This window comes from Nerophis ophidion, linkage group LG21 (genome assembly GCF_033978795.1).
Source record: "Nerophis ophidion isolate RoL-2023_Sa linkage group LG21, RoL_Noph_v1.0, whole genome shotgun sequence".
NCBI lineage: Eukaryota > Metazoa > Chordata > Actinopteri > Syngnathiformes > Syngnathidae > Nerophis > Nerophis ophidion.
The window spans coordinates 40519000-40545038 of record NC_084631.1 but is presented as its reverse complement, the minus strand read 5'-3'; the positions used below and the strand labels follow the sequence as shown (position 1 = coordinate 40545038).

Here is a 26039-nt window from a genome sequence, read left to right as displayed (position 1 = left end):
TATGACCACCGGCTCTCCAAACTCCTTCAAGTGTGACCACTGACTCTCCAAACTCCTTCAAGTATGACCACTGACTCTCTAAACACATTTGAGTGTGACCACTGACTCTCCAACACCTTCAAGTACAACCACTGACTGGAATGGCCTCAATCTCTTTACCCTGCGTAATGACAAAGCTGATTCTGATTCTGACTCTCCAAACACCTTCAAATACAATCACTGACTCACCAAACTCCTTCAAGTATGACCACTGACTATCCAAACACCTTCAAATACAACCACTGACTCTCTAAACACATTTGAGTGTGACCACAGACTCTCCAAACTCCTTCAAGTATGACCACAGACTCTCCAAACTCCTTCAAGTGCGACCACTGACTCTCCAAACTCCTTCAAGTACGACCACTGACTCTCCAAACTCCTTCAAGTATGACCACAGACTCTCCAAACTCCTTCAAGTATGACCACAGACTCTCCAAACTCCTTCAAGTGCGACCACTGACTCTCCAAACTCCTTCAAGTGCGACCACTGACTCTCCAAACTCCTTCAAGTGTGACCACTGACTCTCCAAACTCCTTCAAGTGTGACCACTGACTCTCCAAACTCCAAGTGCGACCACTGACTCCAAACTCCTTCAAGTATGACCACTGACTCTCCAAAAACCTTCAAGTGTGACCACAGACTCTCCAAACACCTTCAAGTACGACCACTGACTCTCCAAACTCCTTCAAGTGCGACCACTGACTCTCCAAACTCCTTCAAGTGTGACCACTGACTCTCCAAACTCCTTCAAGTGCGACCACTGACTCTCCAAACTCCTTCAAATACAACCACTGACTCTCTAAACACATTCAAGTATGACCACTGACTCTCCAAACTCCTTCAAGAACGACAACTGACTATCCAAACTCCTTCAACTGCGAATGCAGAATTTTCAAACATCTTCAAATACGACCACTGACTCTCTACACACATTTGAGTGTGACCACTGACTCTCCAACACCTTCAAGTACGACCACTGACTGGAATGGCCTCAATCTCTTTACCCTGCGTAATGACAAAGCTGATTCTGATTCTGACTCTCCAAACATATTCAAATACAATCACTGACTCTCTAAACTCATTCGAGTGTGACCAGAGACTCTCCAAACTCCTTTAAGTGTGACCACTGACTCTCCAAACTCCTTCAAGTGCGACCACTGACTCCCCAAACTCTTTCAAATACAACCAATGACTCTCTAAACACCTTCAAATACAACCACTGACTCTCTAAACACATTCAAGTATGACCACTGACTCTCCAAATTCCTTCAAGTGCAACCGCTGACTCTCCAAACACCTTCAAATACAACCACTGACTCTCTAAACACATTCAAGTATGACCACTGACTCTCCAAACTCCTTCAAGAACGACAACTGACTCACCAAAAAACCTTCAACTGCGAATGCAGAATTTTCAAACATCTGCAAATACGACCACTGACTCTCTAAACACATTTGAGTGTGACCACTGACTCTCCAACACCTTCAAGTACAACCACTGACTGGAATGGCCTCAATCTCTTTACCCTGCGTAATGACAAAGCTGATTCTGATTCTGACTCTCCAAACACATTCAAATACAATCACTGACTCTCTAAACACATTCGAGTGTGACCACAGACTCTCCAAACTCCTTTAAGTGTGACCACTGACTCTCCAAACTCCTTCAAGTGTGACCACTGACTCTCCAAACTCCTTTTAGTGTGACCACTGACTCTCCAAACTCCTTCAAGAACGACAACTGACTCTCCAAACACCTTCAAATACAACCATTGACTCTCCAAACACCTTAAAAAACAACCACTGACTCTCTAAACACATTCAAGTATGACCACTGACTCTCCAAACTCCTTCAAGAACGACAACTGACTGACTAAACACCTTCAACTGCGAACGCAGAATTTTCAAACATCTTCAAATACGACCACTGACTCTCTAAACACATTTGAGTGTGACCACTGACTCTCCAAACTCCTTCAAGTATGACCACTGACTCTCCAAACTCCTTCAAGTGTGACCACTGACTCTCCAAACTCCTTCAAGTGTGACCACTGACTCTCCAAACTCCTTCAAGTGTGACCACTGACTCTCCAAACTCCTTTAAGTGCGACCAATGACTCCCCAAACTCCTTCAAATACGACCACTGACTCTCTAAACACATTTGAGTGTGACCACTGACTCTCCAACACCTTCAAGTACAACCACTGACTGGAATGGCCTCAATCTCTTTACCCTGCGTAATGACAAAGCTGATTCTGATTCTGACTCTCCAAACACCTTCAAATACAATCACTGACTCACCAAACTCCTTTAAGTATGACCACTGACTCTCTAAACACATTCAAGTGTGACCACAGACTCTCCAAACTCCTTCAAGTGTGACCACTGACTCTCCAAACTCCTTCAAGTGTGACCACTGACTCGCCAAACTCCTTCAAGTGTGACCACTGACTCGCCAAACTCCTTCAAGTGTGACCACTGACTCGCCAAACTCCTTCAACTACGACCACTGACTCTCTAAACACATTCGAGTGTCACCACAGCCTCTCCAAACACCTTCAAGTATGACCACTGACTCTCCAAACTTCTTCAAGTATGACCACTGACTCTCCAAACTCCTTCAAGTACGACCACTGACTCTCCAAACTCCTTCAAGTATGACACCGACTCTCCAAACTCCTTCAAGTATGACCACTGAGTCTACAAACTCCTTCAAGTATGACCACCGGCTCTCCAAACTCCTTCAAGTGTGACCACTGACTCTCCAAACTCCTTCAAGTATGACCACTGACTCTCTAAACACATTTGAGTGTGACCACTGACTCTCCAAACTCCTTCAAGTATGACACCGACTCTCCAAACACCTTCAAGTGTGACCACTGACTCTCCAAACTCCTTCAAGTGTGACCACTGACTCTCCAAACTCCTTCAAGTGTGACCACTGACTCTCCAAACTCCTTCAAGTATGACCACTGACTCTCTAAACACATTCGAGTGTCACCACAGACTCTCCAAACTCTTTCAAGTGTGACCACTGACTCCCCAAACTCCTTCAAGTGTGACCACTGACTCTCCAAACTCCTTCAAGTGTGACCACTGACTCTCCAAACTCCTTCAAGTGTGACCACTGACTCTCCAAACTCCTTCAAGTGTGACCACTGACTCTCCAAACTCCTTCAAGTACGACCACTGACTCTCTAAACACATTCCAGTGTCACCACAGCCTCTCCAAACTCCTTCAAGTGTGACCACTGACTCTCCAAACTCCTTCAAGTATGACCACTGACTCTCCAAACTCCTTCAAGTACGACCACTGACTCTCCAAACTCCTTCAAGTACGACCACTGACTCTCCAAACTCCTTCAAGTATGACCACTGACTCTCCAAACTCCTTCAAGTATGACACCGACTCTCCAAACTCCTTCAAGTATGACCACTGACTCTACAAACTCCTTCAAGTATGACCACCGGCTCTCCAAACTCCTTCAAGTGTGACCACTGACTCTCCAAACTCCTTCAAGTATGACCACTGACTCTCTAAACACATTTGAGTGTGACCACTGACTCTCCAACAGCTTCAAGTACAACCACTGACTGGAATGGCCTCAATCTCTTTACCCTGCGTAATGACAAAGCTGATTCTGATTCTGACTCTCCAAACACCTTCAAATACAATCACTGACTCACCAAACTCCTTCAAGTATGACCACTGACTATCCAAACACCTTCAAATACAACCACTGACTCTCCAAACTCCTTCAAGTATGACCAAAGACTCTCCAAACTCCTTCAAGTGTGACCACTGACTCTCCAAACACCTTCAAGTGCGACCACTGACTCTCCAAACTCCTTCAAGTATGACCAAAGACTCTCCAAACTCCTTCAAGTGCGACCACTGACTCTCCAAACTCCTTCAAGTGTGACCACTGACTCTCCAAACTCCTTCAAGTGCGACCACTGACTCTCCAAACTCCTTCAAGTGTGACCACTGACTCTCCAAACTCCTTCAAGTGTGACCACTGACTCTCCAAACTCCTTCAAGTATGACTACAGACTCTCCAAACTCCTTCAAGTGCGACCACTGACTCTCCAAACTCCTTCAAGTGTGACCACTGACTCTCCAAACTCCAAGTGCGACCACTGACTCTCCAAACTCCTTCAAGTACGACCACTGACTCTCCAAAAACCTTCAAGTGTGACCACTGACTCTCCAAACTCCTTCAAGTATGACCACTGACTCTCCAAACTCCTTCAAGTGTGACCACTGACTCCCCAAACTCCAAGTGCGACCACTGACTCTCCAAACTCCTTCAAGTACGACCACTGACTCTCCAAAAACCTTCAAGTGTGACCACAGACTCTCCAAACACCTTCAAGTACGACCACTGACTCTCCAAACTCCTTCAAGTGTGACCACTGACTCTCCAAACTTCTTCAAGTACGACCACTGACTCTCCAAACTCCTTCAAGTGTGACCACTGACTCTCCAAACTCCTTCAAGTGTGACCACTGACTCTCCAAACTCCTTTTAGTGTGACCACTGACTCTCCAAACTCCTTCAAGAACGACAACTGACTCTCCAAACACCTTCAAATACAACCATTGACTCTCCAAACACCTTAAAAAACAACCACTGACTCTCTAAACACATTCAAGTATGACCACTGACTCTCCAAACTCCTTCAAGAACGACAACTGACTGACTAAACACCTTCAACTGCGAACGCAGAATTTTCAAACATCTTCAAATACGACCACTGACTCTCTAAACACATTTGAGTGTGACCACTGACTCTCCAAACTCCTTCAAGTATGACCACTGACTCTCCAAACTCCTTCAAGTGTGACCACTGACTCTCCAAACTCCTTCAAGTGTGACCACTGACTCTCCAAACTCCTTCAAGTGTGACCACTGACTCTCCAAACTCCTTTAAGTGCGACCAATGACTCCCCAAACTCCTTCAAATACGACCACTGACTCTCTAAACACATTTGAGTGTGACCACTGACTCTCCAACACCTTCAAGTACAACCACTGACTGGAATGGCCTCAATCTCTTTACCCTGCGTAATGACAAAGCTGATTCTGATTCTGACTCTCCAAACACCTTCAAATACAATCACTGACTCACCAAACTCCTTTAAGTATGACCACTGACTCTCTAAACACATTCAAGTGTGACCACAGACTCTCCAAACTCCTTCAAGTGTGACCACTGACTCTCCAAACTCCTTCAAGTGTGACCACTGACTCGCCAAACTCCTTCAAGTGTGACCACTGACTCGCCAAACTCCTTCAAGTGTGACCACTGACTCGCCAAACTCCTTCAACTACGACCACTGACTCTCTAAACACATTCGAGTGTCACCACAGCCTCTCCAAACACCTTCAAGTATGACCACTGACTCTCCAAACTTCTTCAAGTATGACCACTGACTCTCCAAACTCCTTCAAGTACGACCACTGACTCTCCAAACTCCTTCAAGTATGACACCGACTCTCCAAACTCCTTCAAGTATGACCACTGAGTCTACAAACTCCTTCAAGTATGACCACCGGCTCTCCAAACTCCTTCAAGTGTGACCACTGACTCTCCAAACTCCTTCAAGTATGACCACTGACTCTCTAAACACATTTGAGTGTGACCACTGACTCTCCAAACTCCTTCAAGTATGACACCGACTCTCCAAACACCTTCAAGTGTGACCACTGACTCTCCAAACTCCTTCAAGTGTGACCACTGACTCTCCAAACTCCTTCAAGTGTGACCACTGACTCTCCAAACTCCTTCAAGTATGACCACTGACTCTCTAAACACATTCGAGTGTCACCACAGACTCTCCAAACTCTTTCAAGTGTGACCACTGACTCCCCAAACTCCTTCAAGTGTGACCACTGACTCTCCAAACTCCTTCAAGTGTGACCACTGACTCTCCAAACTCCTTCAAGTGTGACCACTGACTCTCCAAACTCCTTCAAGTGTGACCACTGACTCTCCAAACTCCTTCAAGTACGACCACTGACTCTCTAAACACATTCCAGTGTCACCACAGCCTCTCCAAACTCCTTCAAGTGTGACCACTGACTCTCCAAACTCCTTCAAGTATGACCACTGACTCTCCAAACTCCTTCAAGTACGACCACTGACTCTCCAAACTCCTTCAAGTACGACCACTGACTCTCCAAACTCCTTCAAGTATGACCACTGACTCTCCAAACTCCTTCAAGTATGACACCGACTCTCCAAACTCCTTCAAGTATGACCACTGACTCTACAAACTCCTTCAAGTATGACCACCGGCTCTCCAAACTCCTTCAAGTGTGACCACTGACTCTCCAAACTCCTTCAAGTATGACCACTGACTCTCTAAACACATTTGAGTGTGACCACTGACTCTCCAACAGCTTCAAGTACAACCACTGACTGGAATGGCCTCAATCTCTTTACCCTGCGTAATGACAAAGCTGATTCTGATTCTGACTCTCCAAACACCTTCAAATACAATCACTGACTCACCAAACTCCTTCAAGTATGACCACTGACTATCCAAACACCTTCAAATACAACCACTGACTCTCCAAACTCCTTCAAGTATGACCAAAGACTCTCCAAACTCCTTCAAGTGTGACCACTGACTCTCCAAACACCTTCAAGTGCGACCACTGACTCTCCAAACTCCTTCAAGTATGACCAAAGACTCTCCAAACTCCTTCAAGTGCGACCACTGACTCTCCAAACTCCTTCAAGTGTGACCACTGACTCTCCAAACTCCTTCAAGTGCGACCACTGACTCTCCAAACTCCTTCAAGTGTGACCACTGACTCTCCAAACTCCTTCAAGTGTGACCACTGACTCTCCAAACTCCTTCAAGTATGACTACAGACTCTCCAAACTCCTTCAAGTGCGACCACTGACTCTCCAAACTCCTTCAAGTGTGACCACTGACTCTCCAAACTCCAAGTGCGACCACTGACTCTCCAAACTCCTTCAAGTACGACCACTGACTCTCCAAAAACCTTCAAGTGTGACCACTGACTCTCCAAACTCCTTCAAGTATGACCACTGACTCTCCAAACTCCTTCAAGTGTGACCACTGACTCCCCAAACTCCAAGTGCGACCACTGACTCTCCAAACTCCTTCAAGTACGACCACTGACTCTCCAAAAACCTTCAAGTGTGACCACAGACTCTCCAAACACCTTCAAGTACGACCACTGACTCTCCAAACTCCTTCAAGTGTGACCACTGACTCTCCAAACTTCTTCAAGTACGACCACTGACTCTCCAAACTCCTTCAAGTGTGACCGCTGACTCTCCAAACTCCTTCAAGTGTGACCACAGACTCTCCAAACTCCTTCAAGTGTGACCACTGACTCTACAAACTCCTTCAAGTGTGACCACAGACTCTCCAAACACCTTCAAGTATGACCACTGACTCTCCAAACTCCTTCAAGTACGACCACTGACTCTCCAAACTCCTTCAAGTGTGACCACTGACTCTCCAAACTCCTTCAAGTTTTACCACTGACTCTCCAAACTCCTTCAAGTGTGACCACTGACTCTCCAAACTCCTTCAAGTGTGACCACTGACTCTCCAAACTCCTTCAAGTACGACCACTGACTCTCCAAACTCCTTCAAGTATGACCACCGACTCTCCAAACTCCTTCAAGTATGACCACCGACTCTCCAAACTCCTTCAAGTATGACCACTGACTCTCCAAACTCCTTCAAGTATGACCACTGACTCTCCAAACTCCTTCAAGTACGACCACTGACTCTCCAAACTCCTTCAAGTACGACCACTGACTTTACAAACCCACTCAAGTATGACCACTGACTCTACAAGCTAAGATTAGCATGCTGACAGTGAACAATTGCCACGTACCAAAAGCGTATTTTCGGGGCTCTAGTAAATTAGAGTGGACGCCATCCCCTAAAATGGGAAAACCCCGACGGAGTTGCCTCCTTCCGATGGCCATCCAGCCAAAATGAAACATTGGACGTCAAAACCGGTTTAAAGTAGACAATTGTGTGAACAATATGGCGGCAAGGAGGTGGAGAATGCGGTTGAGCGGACAGGCGGGGCGTGCCGGTAGCGACGCCGCCGCAATCAAATTCAGTTGCATAGATCGCGCACCGGCACACATTTGACATTTTTCTTCTGGCTGTATAAAAGGGGAGAAGGAGGAGGGATCATGGCAGAAGGAGTAGGAGAACCAGCAGCAGAAGCTGACGAGCGAAAACGACCAAGAGCGAGCCGAAGACAGCAACGAAGACGCGGCCGACTGAAAGCGAGAGAGGGGCGAGCAGGAGAGGAGCAGCTGAAAAGCGGTCTGACCAAAAGACAAAGCTTTATTTGAAAAAATAAAAAGAGTCAAACCTGCAACGCGATGTCCTTCCTTGAAGGTCCATGCAACCTGCACGACGACGGCAAGAGACCGTCACAGTTGTTTTGTTTTTTTTACTCGTGAATGGCATCGCCATTGTAACACAAAATGTTCCCAACTTAAAGTACACGAAAAAATGACACCTTTCTGACGGTATAACATATGTGGGGGTTTGTCACGTATTGAGCATAAGAGAAACATGTGGAATTATAATAATAAAAGTTGAAGGATGAGCAATAATAATATAGGCTGCTTGCATTGCAGCAGGCCCACAATATAAATAGTAATAATAATAGTAGCTCTATCCATCCATCCATTTCCTTCCACTTATCCGAGGTCGGGTCGCGGGGGCAGCAGCCTAAGCAGAGAAGCCTATACTTCTCTCTCCCAAGCCACTTCGCCCAGCTCTTCCCGGGGGATCCCGAGGCGTTCCCAGGCCAGCCAGGAGACATAGTCTTCCCAACGTGGCATCCTGACCAGATGCCCGAACCACCTCATCTGGCTCCTCTCCATGTGAAGGAGCAGCGGCTTTACTCTGAGCTCCTCCCGGATGAGAGAGCTTCACATCCTATCTCTAAGGGAGAGACCCAAACTCATTTTGGCCGCTTGTACCCGTGATCTTGTCCTTTCGGTCATAACCCAAAGCTCATGACCTTAGGTGAGGACGGGGACGTAGATCGACCGGTAAATTGAGAGCTTTGCCTTCCGGCTCAGATCCTTCTTCACCACAATGGATCGATACAGCGTCTGCATGTCGATCTCGCCATCCACTCTTCCCTCATTCATGAACAAGACTCCGAGGTACTTGAACTCCTCCACTTGGGGCGAGATCTCCTCCCCAACCTGAAGACGGCACTCCATCCTTTCCCGGGAGAGAACCATGGACTCGGACTTGGAGGTGCTGATTCACACTCGGCTGCGAACCGATCCAGTGAGAGCTGAAGATCCCGGACAGTTGAAGCCATCAGGACCACATCATCTGCAAAAATCAGAGACCTAATACCTTCAACGCCCTGACTGCGCCTAGAAATTCTGTCCGTAAAAGTTATGAACAGAATCGGTGACAAAGGACAGCCTTGGCGGAGTCCAACCCTCACGGGAAATGTGTTTGACTTACTGCCGGCAATGCGGACTAAGCTCTGGCACTGATCGTACAGGGAGCGGACCGCCACAATCAGACAGTCCGATACCCCATACTCTCTGAGCACTTCCCATAGGACTTCCCGATGGACACGGTCCAATGCCTTCTCCAAGTCCACAAAGCACATGTAGACCGGTTGGGCAAACTCCCATGCACCCTCAAGAACCCTGCCCAGAGAAATGAGCTGGTCCACAGTTCCACAACCAGGACGAAAACCACTGTTCCTCCTGCCACCAAACCAGATCCCCTCAACGCCTTGACTGTGCCTAGAAATTCTGTCCATAAAAGTTATGAACAGAATCAGTGACAAAGGACAGCCTTGGCGGAGTCCAACCCTCACGGGAAACGTGTTCGACTTACTGCCGGCAACGCGGACCAAGCTCTGGCACTGATCATACAGGGAGCGGACCGCCACAATCAGACAGTCCGATACCCCATACTCTCTGAGCACTTCCCATAGGACTTCCCGATGGACACGGTCCAATGCCTTCTCCAAGTCCATAAAGCACATGTAGACCGGTTGGGCAAAATCCCATGCACCCTCAAGAACCCTGCCCAGAGAAATGAGCTGGTCCACAGTTCCACAACCAGGACGAAAACCACTGTTCCTCCTGCTACCAAACCAGATCCCCTCAACGCCTTGACTGTGCCTAGAAATTCTGTCCATAAAAGTTATGAACAGAATCAGTGACAAAGGACAGCCTTGGCGGAGTCCAACCCTCACTGGAAACCGGTCCGACTTACTGCCGGCAATGCGGACCAAGCTCTGACACTGATCATACAGGGAGCGGACCGCCACAATCAGACAGTCCGATACCCCATACTCTCTGAGCACTCCCCACAGGACTTCCCGAGGGACACAGTGGAAAGACTTCTCCAAGTCCACAAAGCACATGCAGACCGGTTGGGCAAACTCCGATGCACCCTCAAGAGTATAGAGCTGGTCCACAGTTCCACGACCAGGACGAAAACCACACTGTTCTTCCTGAATAGTAGTTATAGTCCTAACCATAATAAAATTCATCATAATAATCATACGAGGAGAGGAGACCAGTTGAGGGAAAGAAAGAAGATGTGTTCAACCTTTGTCAGGATCGTAGAGTAGGTCCTCGGTGGAGTAAGGACTGCTGTCATGTGACCCAGGTGGGCAGGCAGGTGAGGGGCAAGGTGACAAGCTGGAACAGCTGCTGGAGCGACCAGGACCTGAAGGAGTCTGGGTGTCGGCGCTGCGCTGGCTGCTGCTGCGCTGCTGGGGCGGGAAAGGAGCTCGGCGGCCGTCAGGAACCTCCAGCGACTGAACGTGAAGAAGAATCAGCCAGCAGTCAATCATTCTCCTCTCTCTCTATTCAATTTTGCAAACCTTGTGTGTGATGGGATGCGACATGGAGGTGTCGGTTTCTTTGATCTATTGACAGCCACAGGAAAAGCTTGTCCTGACTCGAGAACTACAAAGATGTGTGTTCTTGTCTCTCATAATGATTGTGAGCAATAGGCAAAATTTGAAGGAACATAAGTGCAGTTCCCCTTTAAGGGCCCTGGACTTATTTTATTACGTGTGTGCAAAATAATGTTTCAACTTCTAGTAGCGCTGGACTTTTAATAATTTTATTATGTGGTATACACTGCATTCAAACTTCCAGTGCTAAATAATGTTACACCCTCAAAGGGCGCTGGACTTAGTATTTTATTACGTGTGGTGTACACTATATTCAAATTTCAAGTACAAAATAATGTTTTACCCTCTAAGGGCGCTGGGCCGATTATTTTATTATGTGTGGTGTACACTATATCCAAACTTTAAGTACAAAATAATGTTACACCCTTTAAGGGCGCTGGGCTTAATATATTATTATGTGTGGTGTACACTATATCCAAACTTCAAGTACAAAATAATGTTACACCCTTTAAGGGCGCTGGACTTAATATTTAATTACGTGTGGTGTACACTATATTCAAATTTCAAGTACAAAATAATGTTTTACCCTCTAAGGGCGCTGGGCCGATTATTTTATTATGTGTGGTGTACACTATATCCAAACTTCAAGTACAAAATAATGTTACACCCTTTAAGGGCGCTGGACTTAATATTTAATTACGTGTGGTGTACACTATATCCAAACTTCTAGTGCAAAATAATGTTTCACCCTATGAGGGCACTGGACTTCATATTTTATTATGTGTGGTGTACACTATATCCAAACTTCAAGTACAAAATAATGTTTCCACCTTTAAGGGCACTGGACTTAATATTTTATTATATTTTATTATGTGTGGCGTACACTATATCCAAACTTTTAGTGCAAAATAATGTTACACCCTTTAAGGGCACTGGACTTAATATTTTATTATGTGTGGTGTACACTATATCCAAATTTCAAGTGCAAAATAATATTACACCCTTTAAGGTCGCTGGACTTAATATTTTATTATATTTTATTATGTGTGGCGTACACTGTATCCAAACTTCAAGTACAAAATAATGTTACACCCTTTAAGGGCGCTGGACTTCATATTTAATTACGTGTGGTGTACACTATATCCAAACTTCTAGTGCAAAATAATGTTTCACCCTATGAGGGCACTGGACTTCATATTTTATTATGTGTGGTGTACACTATATCCAAACTTCAAGTACAAAATAATGTTTCCACCTTTAAGGGCACTGGACTTAACATTTTATTACGTGTGGTGTACACTATATCCAAATTTCAAGTGCAAAATAATATTACACCTTTTAAGGTCGCTGGACTTAATATTTTATTATATTTTATTATGTGTGGCGTACACTATATCCAAACTTTTAGTGCAAAATAATGTTACACCCTTTAAGGGCGCTGGACTTAATATTTTATTATGTGTGGTGTACACTATATCCAAATTTCAAGTGCAAAATAATATTACACCCTTTAAGGTCGCTGGACTTAATATTTTATTATATTTTATTATGTGTGGCGTACACTGTATCCAAACTTCAAGTACAAAATAATGTTTCCACCTTTAAGGGCACTGGACTTAATATTTTATTACATGCGGTGTACACTATATCCAAACTTCAAGTACAAAATAATGTTACACCCTTTAAGGGCACTGGACTTAATATTTTATTACATGTGGTGTACACTATATCCAAACTTCTAGTGCAAAATAATGTTTCACCCTATGAGGGCACTGGACTTCATATTTTATTAGGTGTGGTGTACACTATATCCAAACTTCTAGTACAAAATAATGTTTTACCCTCTAAGGGCGCTGGACTTAATATTTTCTTACATGTGGTGTACACTATATCCAAACTTCAAGTACACAATAATGTTTCCACCTTTAAGGGCACTGGACTTAACATTTTATTACGTGTGGTGTACACTATATCCAAATTTCAAGTGCAAAATAATGTTACACCCTTTAAGGTCGCTGGACTTAATATTTTATTACGTGTGGTGTACACTATATCCAAACTTCAAGTACAAAATAATGTTACACCCTTTAAGGTCGCTGGACTTATTATTTTATTACGTGTGGCGTACACTATATCCAAACTTTAAGTACAAAATAATGTTACACCGTTTAAGGGCGCTGGACTTAGTATTTTATTACATGCGGTGTACACTATATCCAAACTTCAAGTACAAAATAATGTTTTACCCTCTAAGAGCGCTGGACTTAATATTTTATTACATGTGGTGTACACTATATCCAAACTTCAAGTACAAAATAATGTTTTACCCTCTAAGAGCGCTGGACTTAATATTTTATTACATGTGGTGTACACTATATCCAAACTTCAAGTACAAAATAATGTTTCCACCTTTAAGGGCACTGGACTTAATATTTTATTACATGTGGTGTACACTATATCCAAACTTCAAAAACAAAATAATGTTACACCCTTTAAGGGCACTGGACTTAACATTTTATTACGTGTGGTGTACACTATATCCAAATTTCAAGTGCAAAATAATATTACACCCTTTAAGGTCGCTGGACTTAATATTTTATTATATTTTATTATGTGTGGCGTACACTATATCCAAACTTTTAGTGCAAAATAATGTTACACCCTTTAAGGGCGCTGGACTTAATATTTTATTACATGTGGTGTACACTATATCCAAACTTCAAGTACAAAATTATGTTACAGCCTTTAAGGGCGCTGGGCCTATTATTTTATTACATGTGGTGTACACTATATCCAAACTTCAAAAACAAAATAATGTTACACCCTTTAAGGGCACTGGACTTAACATTTTATTACGTGTGGTGTACACTATATCCAAATTTCAAGTGCAAAATAATGTTACACCCTTTAAGGTCGCTGGACTTAATATTTTATTACGTGTGGTGTACACTATATCCAAACTTCTAGTGCAAAATAATGTTTCACCCTATGAGGGCACTGGACTTCATATTTTATTATGTGTGGTGTACACTATATCCAAACTTCAAAAACAAAATAATGTTACACCCTTTAAGGGCACTGGACTTAACATTTTATTACGTGTGGTGTACACTATATCCAAATTTCAAGTGCAAAATAATATTACACCCTTTAAGGTCGCTGGACTTAATATTTTATTATATTTTATTATGTGTGGCGTACACTATATCCAAACTTTTAGTGCAAAATAATGTTACACCCTTTAAGGGCGCTGGACTTAATATTTTATTACGTGTGGTGTACATTGTATCCAAACTTCAAGAACAAAATAATGTTACACCCTATAAGGGTGGGTACTGGACTTAATATTTTATTACATGTGGTGTACACTATATCCAAACTTCAAGTACAAAATTATGTTACAGCCTTTAAGGGCGCTGGGCCTATTATTTTATTATGTGTGGTGTACACTATATCCAAACTTCTGGAGCAAAATAATGCAACACCCTTTAAGGTCGCTGGAATTCATATTTAATTACGTGTGGTGTACACTATATCAAAACTTCAAGAGCAAAATAATGCTACACCCTTTAAGGGCGCTGGGCCTATTATTTTATTACGTGTTGTGTACAGCACACTGCATCTTAAACTTCAAATGCAATATAATGTTCCACCTGCAGGGGCGCTATACTTATTGCAAAGGCACATAAAACCAAAGTTCTTAAGTGGACAGAAAATAGTGTTGCTGTGGACCTAAAACACAAAATCTGTACCTAAAGATCCAATACCGTCCTGCACACTTCTATGAAATGTGCCTAAATAATACTGTAGAAAATTACAAAGCCAAATAAAAAAAAAAGGGAAGCCCACCTTCAGCTCCTCCTTGTCTGCGTTGTCTTTGATGAAGACCTTCTCCAGCTCGTGGTTGATGCCCTCCATGCTGCTGGGCACGCGGGAAATGGAGGGCTTTGGCACGCTGATGTTGGACAGTGGCATCTGGCTGGACTTGGACATGGACGGTGCTGGAGGACACACACACACACACACACACAAATACACTCTGTGAGTGGGTACACATATTTAAATAATATATTGTGTATTACATACAACTGTTCAATCAAAACAAAGTCAATGATACACAATAATTACAAACCCCGTTTCCATATGAGTTGGGAAATTGTGTTAGATGTAAATATAAACAGAATACAATGATTTGCAAATCATTTTCAACCCATATTCAGTTGAATATACTACAAAGACAACATATTTGATGTTCAAACTGATAGTTTTTTGGTTGTTGCAAATAATCATTAACTTTAGAATTTGATGCCAGCAACATGTGACAAAGAAGTTGGGAAAGGTGGCAATAAATACTGATAAAGTTGAGGAATGCTCATCAAACGCTTATGTAGAACATCCCACAGGTGTGCAGGCCAATTGGGAACAGATTGGGTATAAAAAACAGCTTCCCAACAAATGCTCAGTCTTTCACAAGAAAGGATGGGGCGAGGTACACTCCTTTGTCCACAACTGCGTGAGCAAATAGTCAAAAACCTTAAGAACAACGTTTCTCAAAGTACAATTGCAAGAAATGTAGGGATTTCAACATCTACACTCCATAATATCATCAAAAGGTTCAGAAAATCTGGAGAAATCACTCCACGTAAGCGGCATGGCCGGAAACCAACATTAAATGACCGTGACCTAGCATCCCTCGGACGGCACTGCATCAAAAACCGACATCAATCTCTAAAGGATATCACCACATGGGCTCAGGAACACTTCAGAAAACCACTGTCACTAAATACAGTTCGTCACTACAAGTTAAAGCTCTGCAATGCAAAGCGAAAGCCATTTATCAACAACATCCAGAAACGCCGCCGGCTTCTCTGGGCCCCGAGATCATCTAAAATGGACTGATGCAAAGTGGAAAAGTGTTCTGTGGTCTGAGGAGTTCACATTTTAAATTGTTTTTGGAAATATTTGATGACTTGGGTCATCAGCAATGCTAGCCTACACGATGTGCGCCAGAGTGGCAAAACCAAATTGCCCCCGCTGAAACGTTATATCTACACCCTTTGGCTTATTTATTAGTTTAGTGCAATTGCAAGAAATGTAGGGATTTCAACATCCACGCTCCATAATATCATCTAAAGGTTCAGAGAATCTGGAGAAATCACTCCACGTAAGCGGCATGGCCGGAAACCAACATTAAATGACCGTGACCTTCAAACCCTCAGACGGCACTGTATCAAAAACCGACATCAATCTCTAAAGGATATCACCACATGGGCTCGGGAACACTTCAGAAAACCACTGTCACTAAATTCAGTTCGTCACTACAAGTTAAAGCTCTGCAATGCAAAGCGAAAGCCATTTATCAACAACATCCAGAAACGCCGCCGGCTTCTCTGGGCCCCGAGATCATCTAAAATGGACTGATGCAAAGTGGAAAAGTGTTCTGTGGTCTGAGGAGTCCACATTTTAAATTGTTTTTGGAAATATTCGATGACTTGGGTCATCAGCAATGCTAGCCTACACGACGTGCGCCAGAGTGGCAAAACCAAATTGCCTCCGCTGAAACGTTATATCTACACCCTTTGGCTTATTTATTAGTTTAGTGCAATTGCAAGAAATGTAGGGATTTCAACATCTACGCTCAATTATATCATCAAAAGGTTCAGAGAATCTGGAGAAATCACTCCACGTAAGCGGCATGGCCGGAAACCAACATTAAATGACCGTGACCTTCGATCCCTCAGACGGCACTGCATCAAAAACCGACATCAATCTCTAAAGGATATCACCACATGGGCTCAGGAACACTTCAGAAAACCACTGTCACTAAATACAGTTCCTCACTACAAGTTAACCCTTCTATTATGTTGAGGGTCAATTTAACCCATTTCAGTTTTTGTGTTTATCAAAGTACTGGTTATCCTTTCTTTTTCATGCTGAAATTTGGTGACTTTTCCTCATCTAGGGTCATGAACTGGTGTGTAAAATCTGGACACTTTGTTGAGTAGTGGAATGTCTTGCAGAGTTTATATACAAAGATGATGTTGCGGGTCATTTTGACCCAGGCGCTTTAATGTGGGTAAAAAGCCAAAATAAACAAGTCTCTTTGATGTACTTTTTACTTTGATGTACAATTGTTTGTATTTTGATTGCCTCTGAGACCCAGAGCCAGGTGTGTGAAGAGAGGGAACTTTCTCAAACTTGTCCTTGTCACTGTTCTCATGTCATCTCTTTGACAAACTCACCAAAAATGAGCTCCAGAAGGATGACATCTGAGGAGACAAGGACAAGTGTGAGAAAGTTCCCTCTCTTCACACACCTGGTTCTGGGTCTCAGAGACAATCAAAATACAAACAATTGTACATCAAAGTAAAAAGTACATCAAGAAGACATGTTTATTTTTGGATCCGAACAGCTATTTACCCACATTAAAGCGCCTGGGTCAAAATGACTCGCAACATCATCTTTTTATACAAACTCTGCACAAACATTCCACTACACAACAAAGTGTCCAGATTTACACACCAGTTCATGACCCTAGATGAGGGAAAAGTCACCAGATTTCAGCAAGAAAAAGAAAGGATAACCAGTACTTTGATCAACACAAAAACTGAAATGGGTCAAATTGACCCATAACATAATACAATTGGAATAAAAAATGTATTGTATGTCACTTTTCTAAATGTTTATATAACCTAAAATAAATTGTTATTGGTTTAACGTGTTTTCTTGACTGTTTTGAGTGCATTTACACAGTACAGGTCAAAGCGACCCGCAACATAATCAATGTCATTTTTTTCCAACATAATACAAGGGTTAAAGCTCTGCAATGCAAAGCGAAAGCCATTTATCAACAACATCCAGAAACGCAGCCGGTTTCTCTGGGCCCCGAAATCATCTCAAATGGACTGATGCAAAGTGGAAAAGTGTTCTGTGGTCTGACGAGTCCACATTTCAAATTGTTTTTGGAAATATTTGATGACTTGGGTCATCAGCAATGCTAGCCTACACGATGTGCGCCAGAGTGGCAAAACCAAATTGCCTCCGCTGAAACGTTATATCTACACCCTTTGGCTTATTTATTAGTTTAGTGCAATTGCAAGAAATGTAGGGATTTCAACATCTACGCTCAATTATATCATCAAAAGGTTCAGAGAATCTGGAGAAATCACTCCACGTAAGCGGCATGGCCGGAAACTAACATTGAATGACCGTGACCTTCGATCCCTCAGACGGCACTGCATCAAAAACCGACATCAATCTCTAAAGGATATCACCACATGGGCTCAGGAACACTTCAGAAAACCACTGTCACTAAATACAGTTCGTCACTACAAGTTAACCCTTCTATTATGTTGAGGGTCAATTTAACCCATTTCAGTTTTTGTGTTTATCAAAGTACTGGTTATCCTTTCTTTTTCATGCTGAAATTTGGTGACTTTTCCTCATCTAGGGTCATGAACTGGTGTGTAAAATCTGGACACTTTGTTGAGTAGTGGAATGTCTTGCAGAGTTTATACACAAAGATGATGTTGCGGGTCATTTTGACCCAGGCGCTTTAATGTGGGTAAATAGCCAAAATAAACAAGTCTCTTTGATGTACTTTTTACTTTGATGTACAATTGTTTGTATTTTGATTGCCTCTGAGACCCAGAGCCAGGTGTGTGAAGGGAGGGAACTTTCTCAAACTTGTCCTTGTCACTGTTCTCATGTCATCTCTTTGACAAACTCACCAAAAATGAGCTCCAGAAGGATGACATCTGAGGAGACAAGGACAAGTGTAGGGATTTCAACAGCTACGCTCAATTATATCATCAAAAGGTTCAAAGAATCTGGAGAAATCACTCCACGTAAGAGGCATGGCCGTAAACCAACATTGAATGACCGTGACCTTCGATCCCTCCTACGGCACTGCATCAAAAACCGACATCAATCTCTAAAGGATATCACCACATGGGCTCAGGAACACTTCAGAAAACGACTGTCACTAAATACAGTTCGTCACTACAAGTTAACCCTTCTATTATGTTGAGGGTCAGTTTAACCCATTTCAGTTTTTGTGTTTATCAAAGTACGGGTTATCCCTTTCTTTTTCATGCTGAAATTTGGTGACTTTTCCTCATCTAGGGTCATGAACTGGTGTGTAAAATCTGGACACTTTGTTGAGTAGTGAAATGTCTTGCAGAGTTTGTATACAAAGATGATGTTGCGGGTCATTTTGACCCAGACACTTTAATGTGGTTAAATAGCCAAAATAAACAAGTCTCGTTGATGTACTTTTTACTTTGATGTACAATTGTTTGTATTTTGATTGCCTCTGAGACCCAGAGCCAGGTGTGTGAAGAGAGGGAACTTTCTCAAACTTGTCCTTGTCACTCTTCTCATGTCATCTCTTTGACAAACTCACCAAAAAATGAGCTCCAGAGGGATGACATCTGAGGAGACAAGGACAAGTGTAGGGATTTCAACATCTACGCTCAATTATATCATCAAAAGGTTCAAAGAATCTGGAGAAATCACGCCACGTAAGCGGCATGGCCGTAAACCAACATTGAATGACCGTGACCTTCGATCCCTCAGACGGCACTGCATCAAAAACCGACATCAATCTCTAAAGGATATCACCACATGGGCTCAGGAACACTTCAGAAAACCACTGTCACTAAATACAGTTCGTCACTACGAGTTAAAGCTCTGCAATGCAAAGCGAAAGCCATTTATCAACAACATCCAGAAACGCAGCCGGTTTCTCTGGGCCCCGAAATCATCTCAAATGGACTGATGCAAAGTGGAAAAGTGTTTTGTGGTCTGACGAGTCCACATTTCAAATTGTTTTTGGAAATATTCGATGACTGGGGTCATCAGCAATGCTAGCCTACACGATGTGCGCCAGAGTGGCAAAACCAAATTGCCTCCGCTGAAACGTCATATCTACACCCTTCGGTTTATTTATTAGTTTAGTCGCATTGAGAACTTCACACAACGCCACACTCGACGTCCATATGTTGCTTTACAATTCGGCATGCCCGAAATGAAGAAAAAACATAATTTAGATGATTTGTTGACCTTATTGTGGTGTTTTGTTGAAGGTCCTCTCACCAAAACAAGTCGTCGCGTGTGACGACGAAGGCTGGGGGGAAACATTTTCGAAAACGCGATATTATGTCATTTTAAGCGTTGGATGATGGCATATATAGTCGCCGAATACAAGATAAGGCGATCATTGCCCCCACAGGACGGTTTGCATTCATTCCAACTCACCTAAACTTCACCAACATGGCCTGACGCTACAATCAGCACATTTCTTAAGGGAGTTTGGCACGACAGTAGCTTAGCTTAGCGCCGTGCTACTATGGCTGCGTTGCAAGAATAACACATGAAATATTGCAACTAAACTGCACATTTAATCCTACCTTTAGATTATGGAATGAATAATGAAGATTATGGAATGCCCGGTGGGTTCTCTCTGGTCCAGCCAGTTGTCCGAGCTGCCTCCACCCGGGCCGGCGGGACTGGAGCGAAGAGACGGGAGAAACTCCAGCCTTCTTCCCGCAGACGAGACGCCGAGGACGGGGAGAGGCTGGCTGGAGCTCCGGGACACAAAAATCACCAATATTTACCACTATTTATATTATTCATAAGCAAATATGCGTACTGTTAGTAATAATGAAATACATATTTATCATAATCATAAGCAAATATTCATTTTACTTGTGGTGATCATTTATTTTATATTATTTTGAAATATCAATTATAATAATACACATTTATCATGATCCTAAACAAATATTACTATTAAGGTAATAATACTGGTGGTAATCTATTGATTGTAATTTATGAAAATAAAATTTAGAAATATAAATTTATAATGTATTTATTTGGCCCTGCGATGAGCTGGCGACTTGTCCAGGGTGTACCCCGCCTTCCGCCCGATTGTAGCTGAGATAGGCACCAGCGCCCCCCGCGACCCCAAAAAGGGAATAAGCGGCAGAAAATGGATGGATGGATGGATGGATGTATTTATTTGTACTGGCCAGTGTACAAACCCTGTTTCATTATGAGTTGGGAAATTGTGTTGGATGTAAATATAAACAGAATACAATGATTTGCAAATCCTTTTCAACCCATATTCAGTTGAATGCACCACAAAGACAACATATTTGATGTTCAAACTCATAAACTTTTTTTTTTTTTGCAAATAATAATTAACATAGAATTTCATGGCTGCAACATGTGCCAAAGTAGTTGGGAAAGGGCATGTTCACCACTGTGTTACACCACATTTTCTTTTAACAACACTCAATAAACGTTTGGGAACTGAGGAAACTATTTGTTGAAGCTTTGAAAGTGGAATCAATCAATGTTTACTTATATAGCCCTAAATCACTAGTGTCTCAAAGGGCTGCACAAACCACAACACAAACAATATATATACATATATATATATATTTCTTTCCCATTCTTGTTTTATGTACAGCTTAAGTTGTTCAACAGTCCAGGGTCTTTTTGTCGTATTTTACGCTTCATAATGCGCCACACATTTTCGATGGGAGACATGTCTGGACTGCAGGCGGGCCAGGAAAGTACCCGCACTCTTTTACTACGAAGCCACGCTGTTTTAACACGTGGCTTGGCGTTGTTTTGCTGAAATAAGCAGGGGCGTCCATGATAACGTTGCTTGGGATGACAACATATGTTGCTCCGAAACCTGTATGGCCCATTCAGCATTAATGGTGCCTTCACAGATGTGTAAGTTACCCATGCCTTGGGCACTAATACACCCCCATACCATCACACATGCTGGCTTTTGAACTTTGTGTCTATAACAATCCGGATGCTTATTTTCCTCTTTGTTCCGGAGGACACCACGTCCATAGTTTCCAAATATAATTTGAAATGTGGACTCGTCAGACCACAGGACACTTTTCCACTTTGCATCAGTCCATTTTTAGATGATTCCGGGGCCCAGAGAAGCCGGCGGCGTTTCTGGATGTTGTTGATAAATGGCTTTCGCTTTGCATAGCAGAGCTTTAACTTGCACTTACAGATGTAGTGACAAACTGTATTTAGTGACAGTGGTTTTCTGAAGTGTTCCTGAGCCTATGTGGTGATATCCTTTACACACTGATGTCGCTTTTTTGATGCAGTACCGCCTGAGGGATCAAAGGTCCGTAATATCATCGCTGACGTGCAATGATTTCTCCAGATTCTCTGAACCTTTTGATGATTTTACGAACCGTAGATGGTAAAATCCCTAAATTCCTTGCAATAGCTCGTTGAGAAATGTTATTTTAAAACTTTTCGACAATTTGCTTACAAAGGGGTGTACCTCGCCCCATCCTTGTTTGGGAATTACTTAGCATTTCATGGAAGCTGCTTTTATACCCAATCATGGCACCCACCTGTTCCCAATTAGCCTGCACACCTGTGGGCTGTTCCACATAAGTGTTTGATGAGCATCTCTCAAATTTATTAGTATTTATTGCTACCTTTCCCAACTTCTTTGTCACGTGTTGCTGGCATCAAATTCTAAAGTAATGATTATTTGCAAAAAAAAAAGTTTATGAGTTTGAACATCAAATATGTTGTCTTTGTAGCATATTCAACTGAATATGGGTTGAAAAGGATTTGCAAATCATTGTATTCTGTTTATATTTACATTTAACAAAATGTCCCAACTCATATGGAAACGGGGTTTGTATGTGTTGATTGAAACTTTCTTTCCATCTTTAATGTGTTACAAAAGTTACATTATTTCTCTTTTATAAAATCGTAACATTCAGACACAGGAAGTGAAGCTTGTTTTTATTTATTGAACAACAAACATATATTTATAATTCACTCGACAAACAAGGCACTTTCAACAACAAGGAAAGCAAAAGCAAATATAGACAAGAGTTTTAAATATTGATAAATAATATTAATCAATCAATCAATCAATGTTTACTTATATAGCCCTAAATCACTAGTGTCTCAAAGGGCTGCACAAACCACAACACAAACCACTACCACATCCTCGGTAGGCCCACATAAGGGCAAGGAAAACTCACACCCAGTGGGACGTCGGTGACAATGATGACTATGAGAACCTTGGAGAGGAGGAAAGCAATGGATGTCGAGCAGGTCTAACATGATACTGTGAAAGTTCAATCCATAATGGATCCAACACAGTCGCGAGAGTCCAGTCCAAAGCGGATCCAACACATAGCAGCGAGAGTCCCGTTCACAGCGGAGCCAGCAGGAAACCATCCCAAGCGGAGGCGGATCAGCAGCGCAGAGATGTCCCCAGCCGATACACAGGCAAGCAGTACATGGCCACCGGATCGGACCGGACCCCCTCCAATAAAAAATATAAATACATAAAAAATATCTAATAGATGATATCTGTCTGTTACCTGACACCTGTCACATATACAGCTGTCACATACTGTAATATTGTACATGGTAATTGTTATATACTGTATGTATGATATAGACATATTATTATATATCTGTATATATAATATACTGAACATATATTATGTATATATTACGTAGATATGTTATATTTTACATCGCTATATTGTCCTTTCCTTCCTTGCACTTTTCATCATTGTAACTGAGCTACTGTGTGGAAGAATTCATTAAAGTTTGTCTAAGTCTAATTTGTTTGTACTGTCCAGTGTATATATTTATTGAAACTTTCCCTCATCAATGTGTTACACCTGGGGTGTCAAACTCATTTTAGATGGGGGACAAATCCACTCCCAAGTGGGCCGGACTGGTAAAATCACGGCACGATTACTTAAAAATAAAGACAACTTCAGATTATTTTCTTGATTTAAAAATAAAACAAGCACATTCTGAAATTGTACAAATCATAATGTTTTTTTTTTACACATACATATCACGGTTAATAGTATTCTGCCATTATTTGTAGTTATTTATATTTTCTGAATAAATTATGTGATAATGGGCTTCACGGTGGCAGAGGGGTTAGTGCGTCTGCCTCACAATACGAAGTTCCTGCAGTCCTGGATTCAAATCCAGGCTCGGGATCTTTCTGTGTGGAGTTTGCATGTTCTCCCCGTGAATGCGTGGGTTCCCTCCGGGTACTCCGGCTTCCTCCCACCTCCAAAGACATGCACCTGGGGATAGGCCCCTCCCACCTCCAAAGACATGTACCTGGGGATAGGCCCCTCCCACTTCCAAAGACATGCACCTGGGGATAGGTTGATTGGCAACACTAAATTGGCCCTAGTGTGTGAATGTGAGTGTGAATGTTGTCTATCTGTGTTGGCCCTGCGATGAGGTGGCGACTTGTCCAGGGTGTACCCTGCCTTCCGCCCGATTGTAGCTGAGATAGGCGCCAGCGCCCCCCGCGACCCCGAAAGGGAATAAGCGGTAGAAAATCGATGGATGGGATGGATGTGATAATGTTCATCAGTCAACTCATCGGTGTTCATTTTCAGTATATTAAGATAAAAAAATTCTATCGAAACCAAATTACAGGATGTTGTTTATGTAGTTTGATCATTTTCCTCATCTGATGTAATAACATCATGTGGTTTATTTTGTACATATATAGCATCATCTACACCAGGGGTCACCAACGCGGTGCCCGTAAGGACCAGATGAGTCGCTCGCTGGCCTGTTCTAAAAATAGCTCAAATAGCAGCACTTACCAGTGAGCTGCCTCTATTTTTTATATTTTATTCATTTACTAGCAAGCTGGTCTCGCTTTGCTCGACATTTTTAATTCTAAGAGAGACAAAACTCAAAATAGAATTTGAAAGTCTAAGAAAATATTTTAAAGACTTGGTGAACGGCTTCCTGCCGCCATCGTGCGGGCTCCACGGACCATTGAGGAATGACATCGCTGAGCAGGTTTGACTCGCTTTTATTTTTCAATAACAGCTTTGTCCTTTGATCGGATCGCTTTTCAGCTGCTCCGATCCTGCTCGCTCCTCTCTCGCCTTCAGTCGGCCGCGTCTTTGTCGCTGTCTTCTGCTCGCTCTCGATCGTCCTCGCTCTTCAGGTCTTTCTGCTGGTTCCCCTACTTCTGCCCTGATTGCTCCTCCTTCTCCCCTTTTATGCTACAGGAGAATTGATTGATTGATACTTTTATTAGTAGATTGCACAGTACAGTACATATTCCGTACAATTGACCACTAAATGGTAACACCCCAATAAGTTTTTCAACTTGTTTAAGTCGGGGTCCACGTTAATCAATTCATGGTACAAATATATACTATCAACATAATATAGTCATCACACAAGTTAATCATCATAGTATGTACATTGAATTATTTACATTATTTACAATGTAAGAAGATGCAGGGATTGAGAGCAGGTGTGTGATCCACGCACCTGACTCAGATTGCCGCAGCGTCGCTCCAAGCGTGCTCCGCCTCTCCGCTCCGCCGCACACTCCGCCCCCTGGCCGCCATCTTGAGTAGGACCGCCGTTTGTCCTCACCTGCTGTCGGCTCGTCGGCTCCGTCTCTCCACAACTCGTTTAAATAAACTCATTTATTTTTTTACTTTGCTTCTTATAACTTTCAGAAAGACAATTTTAGAGAAAAAATACAACCTTAAAAATGATTTTAGGATTTTTAAAAAACATATACCTTTTTACCTTTTAAATCCCTTCCTCTTCTTTCCTGACAAATCAATGTTCAAGTTAATTTTATTGTGCATCCATCCATTTTCTACTGCTTATTCCCTTTTGGGGTCGCGGGAGGCGCTGGCGCCTATCTCAGCTACAATCGGGCGGAAGGCGGGGTACACCCTGGACAAGTCGCCACCTCATCGCATTTTTATTGTAAAGAATTTTACTGTAAAACATTTTATTGTAAAGAATAATAAATACATTTTAATTTAATTCTTCATTTTAGCTTCTGTTTTTTCAAAGAAGAATATTCGTGAAATATTTCTTTAAACTTATTATGATTAAAATTAGAAAAGAATATTTTGGCAAATTTAGAAAATCTGTAGAATCAAATTTAAATCTTATTTCAAAGTCTTTTGAATTTCTTATAACATTTTTGTTCTGGAAAATCTAGAAGAAATAATGATTTGTCTTTGTTAGAA

At 42.5% G+C, this 26039-nt stretch overlaps 1 protein-coding gene across 2 annotated transcripts in view; it reads right to left on the bottom strand.

The window, feature by feature from the left end:
• The window catches only part of glcci1a (glucocorticoid induced 1a), a 31274-nt gene extending 10707 nt beyond the window's left edge, over window positions 1-20567 (bottom strand). Inside the window, exons 1-3 of one of the 2 annotated variants that reach the window (XR_009803559.1) lie at window positions 20382-20567; window positions 14821-14972; window positions 10659-10869 (exon numbers count right to left, since the gene is read on the bottom strand). Coding sequence is in view for 1 of the 2 variants with exons in the window: in XM_061882623.1 (XP_061738607.1) it covers window positions 10659-10869; window positions 14821-14964 (355 nt within the window). In the remaining variant the exon portion in view is untranslated. The remainder of the gene's footprint in view (window positions 1-10658; window positions 10870-14820; window positions 14973-20381) is intronic. The other variant, XM_061882623.1, reaches the window with a different exon arrangement.
• Between the last annotated feature and the right edge of the window lie 5472 nt (window positions 20568-26039).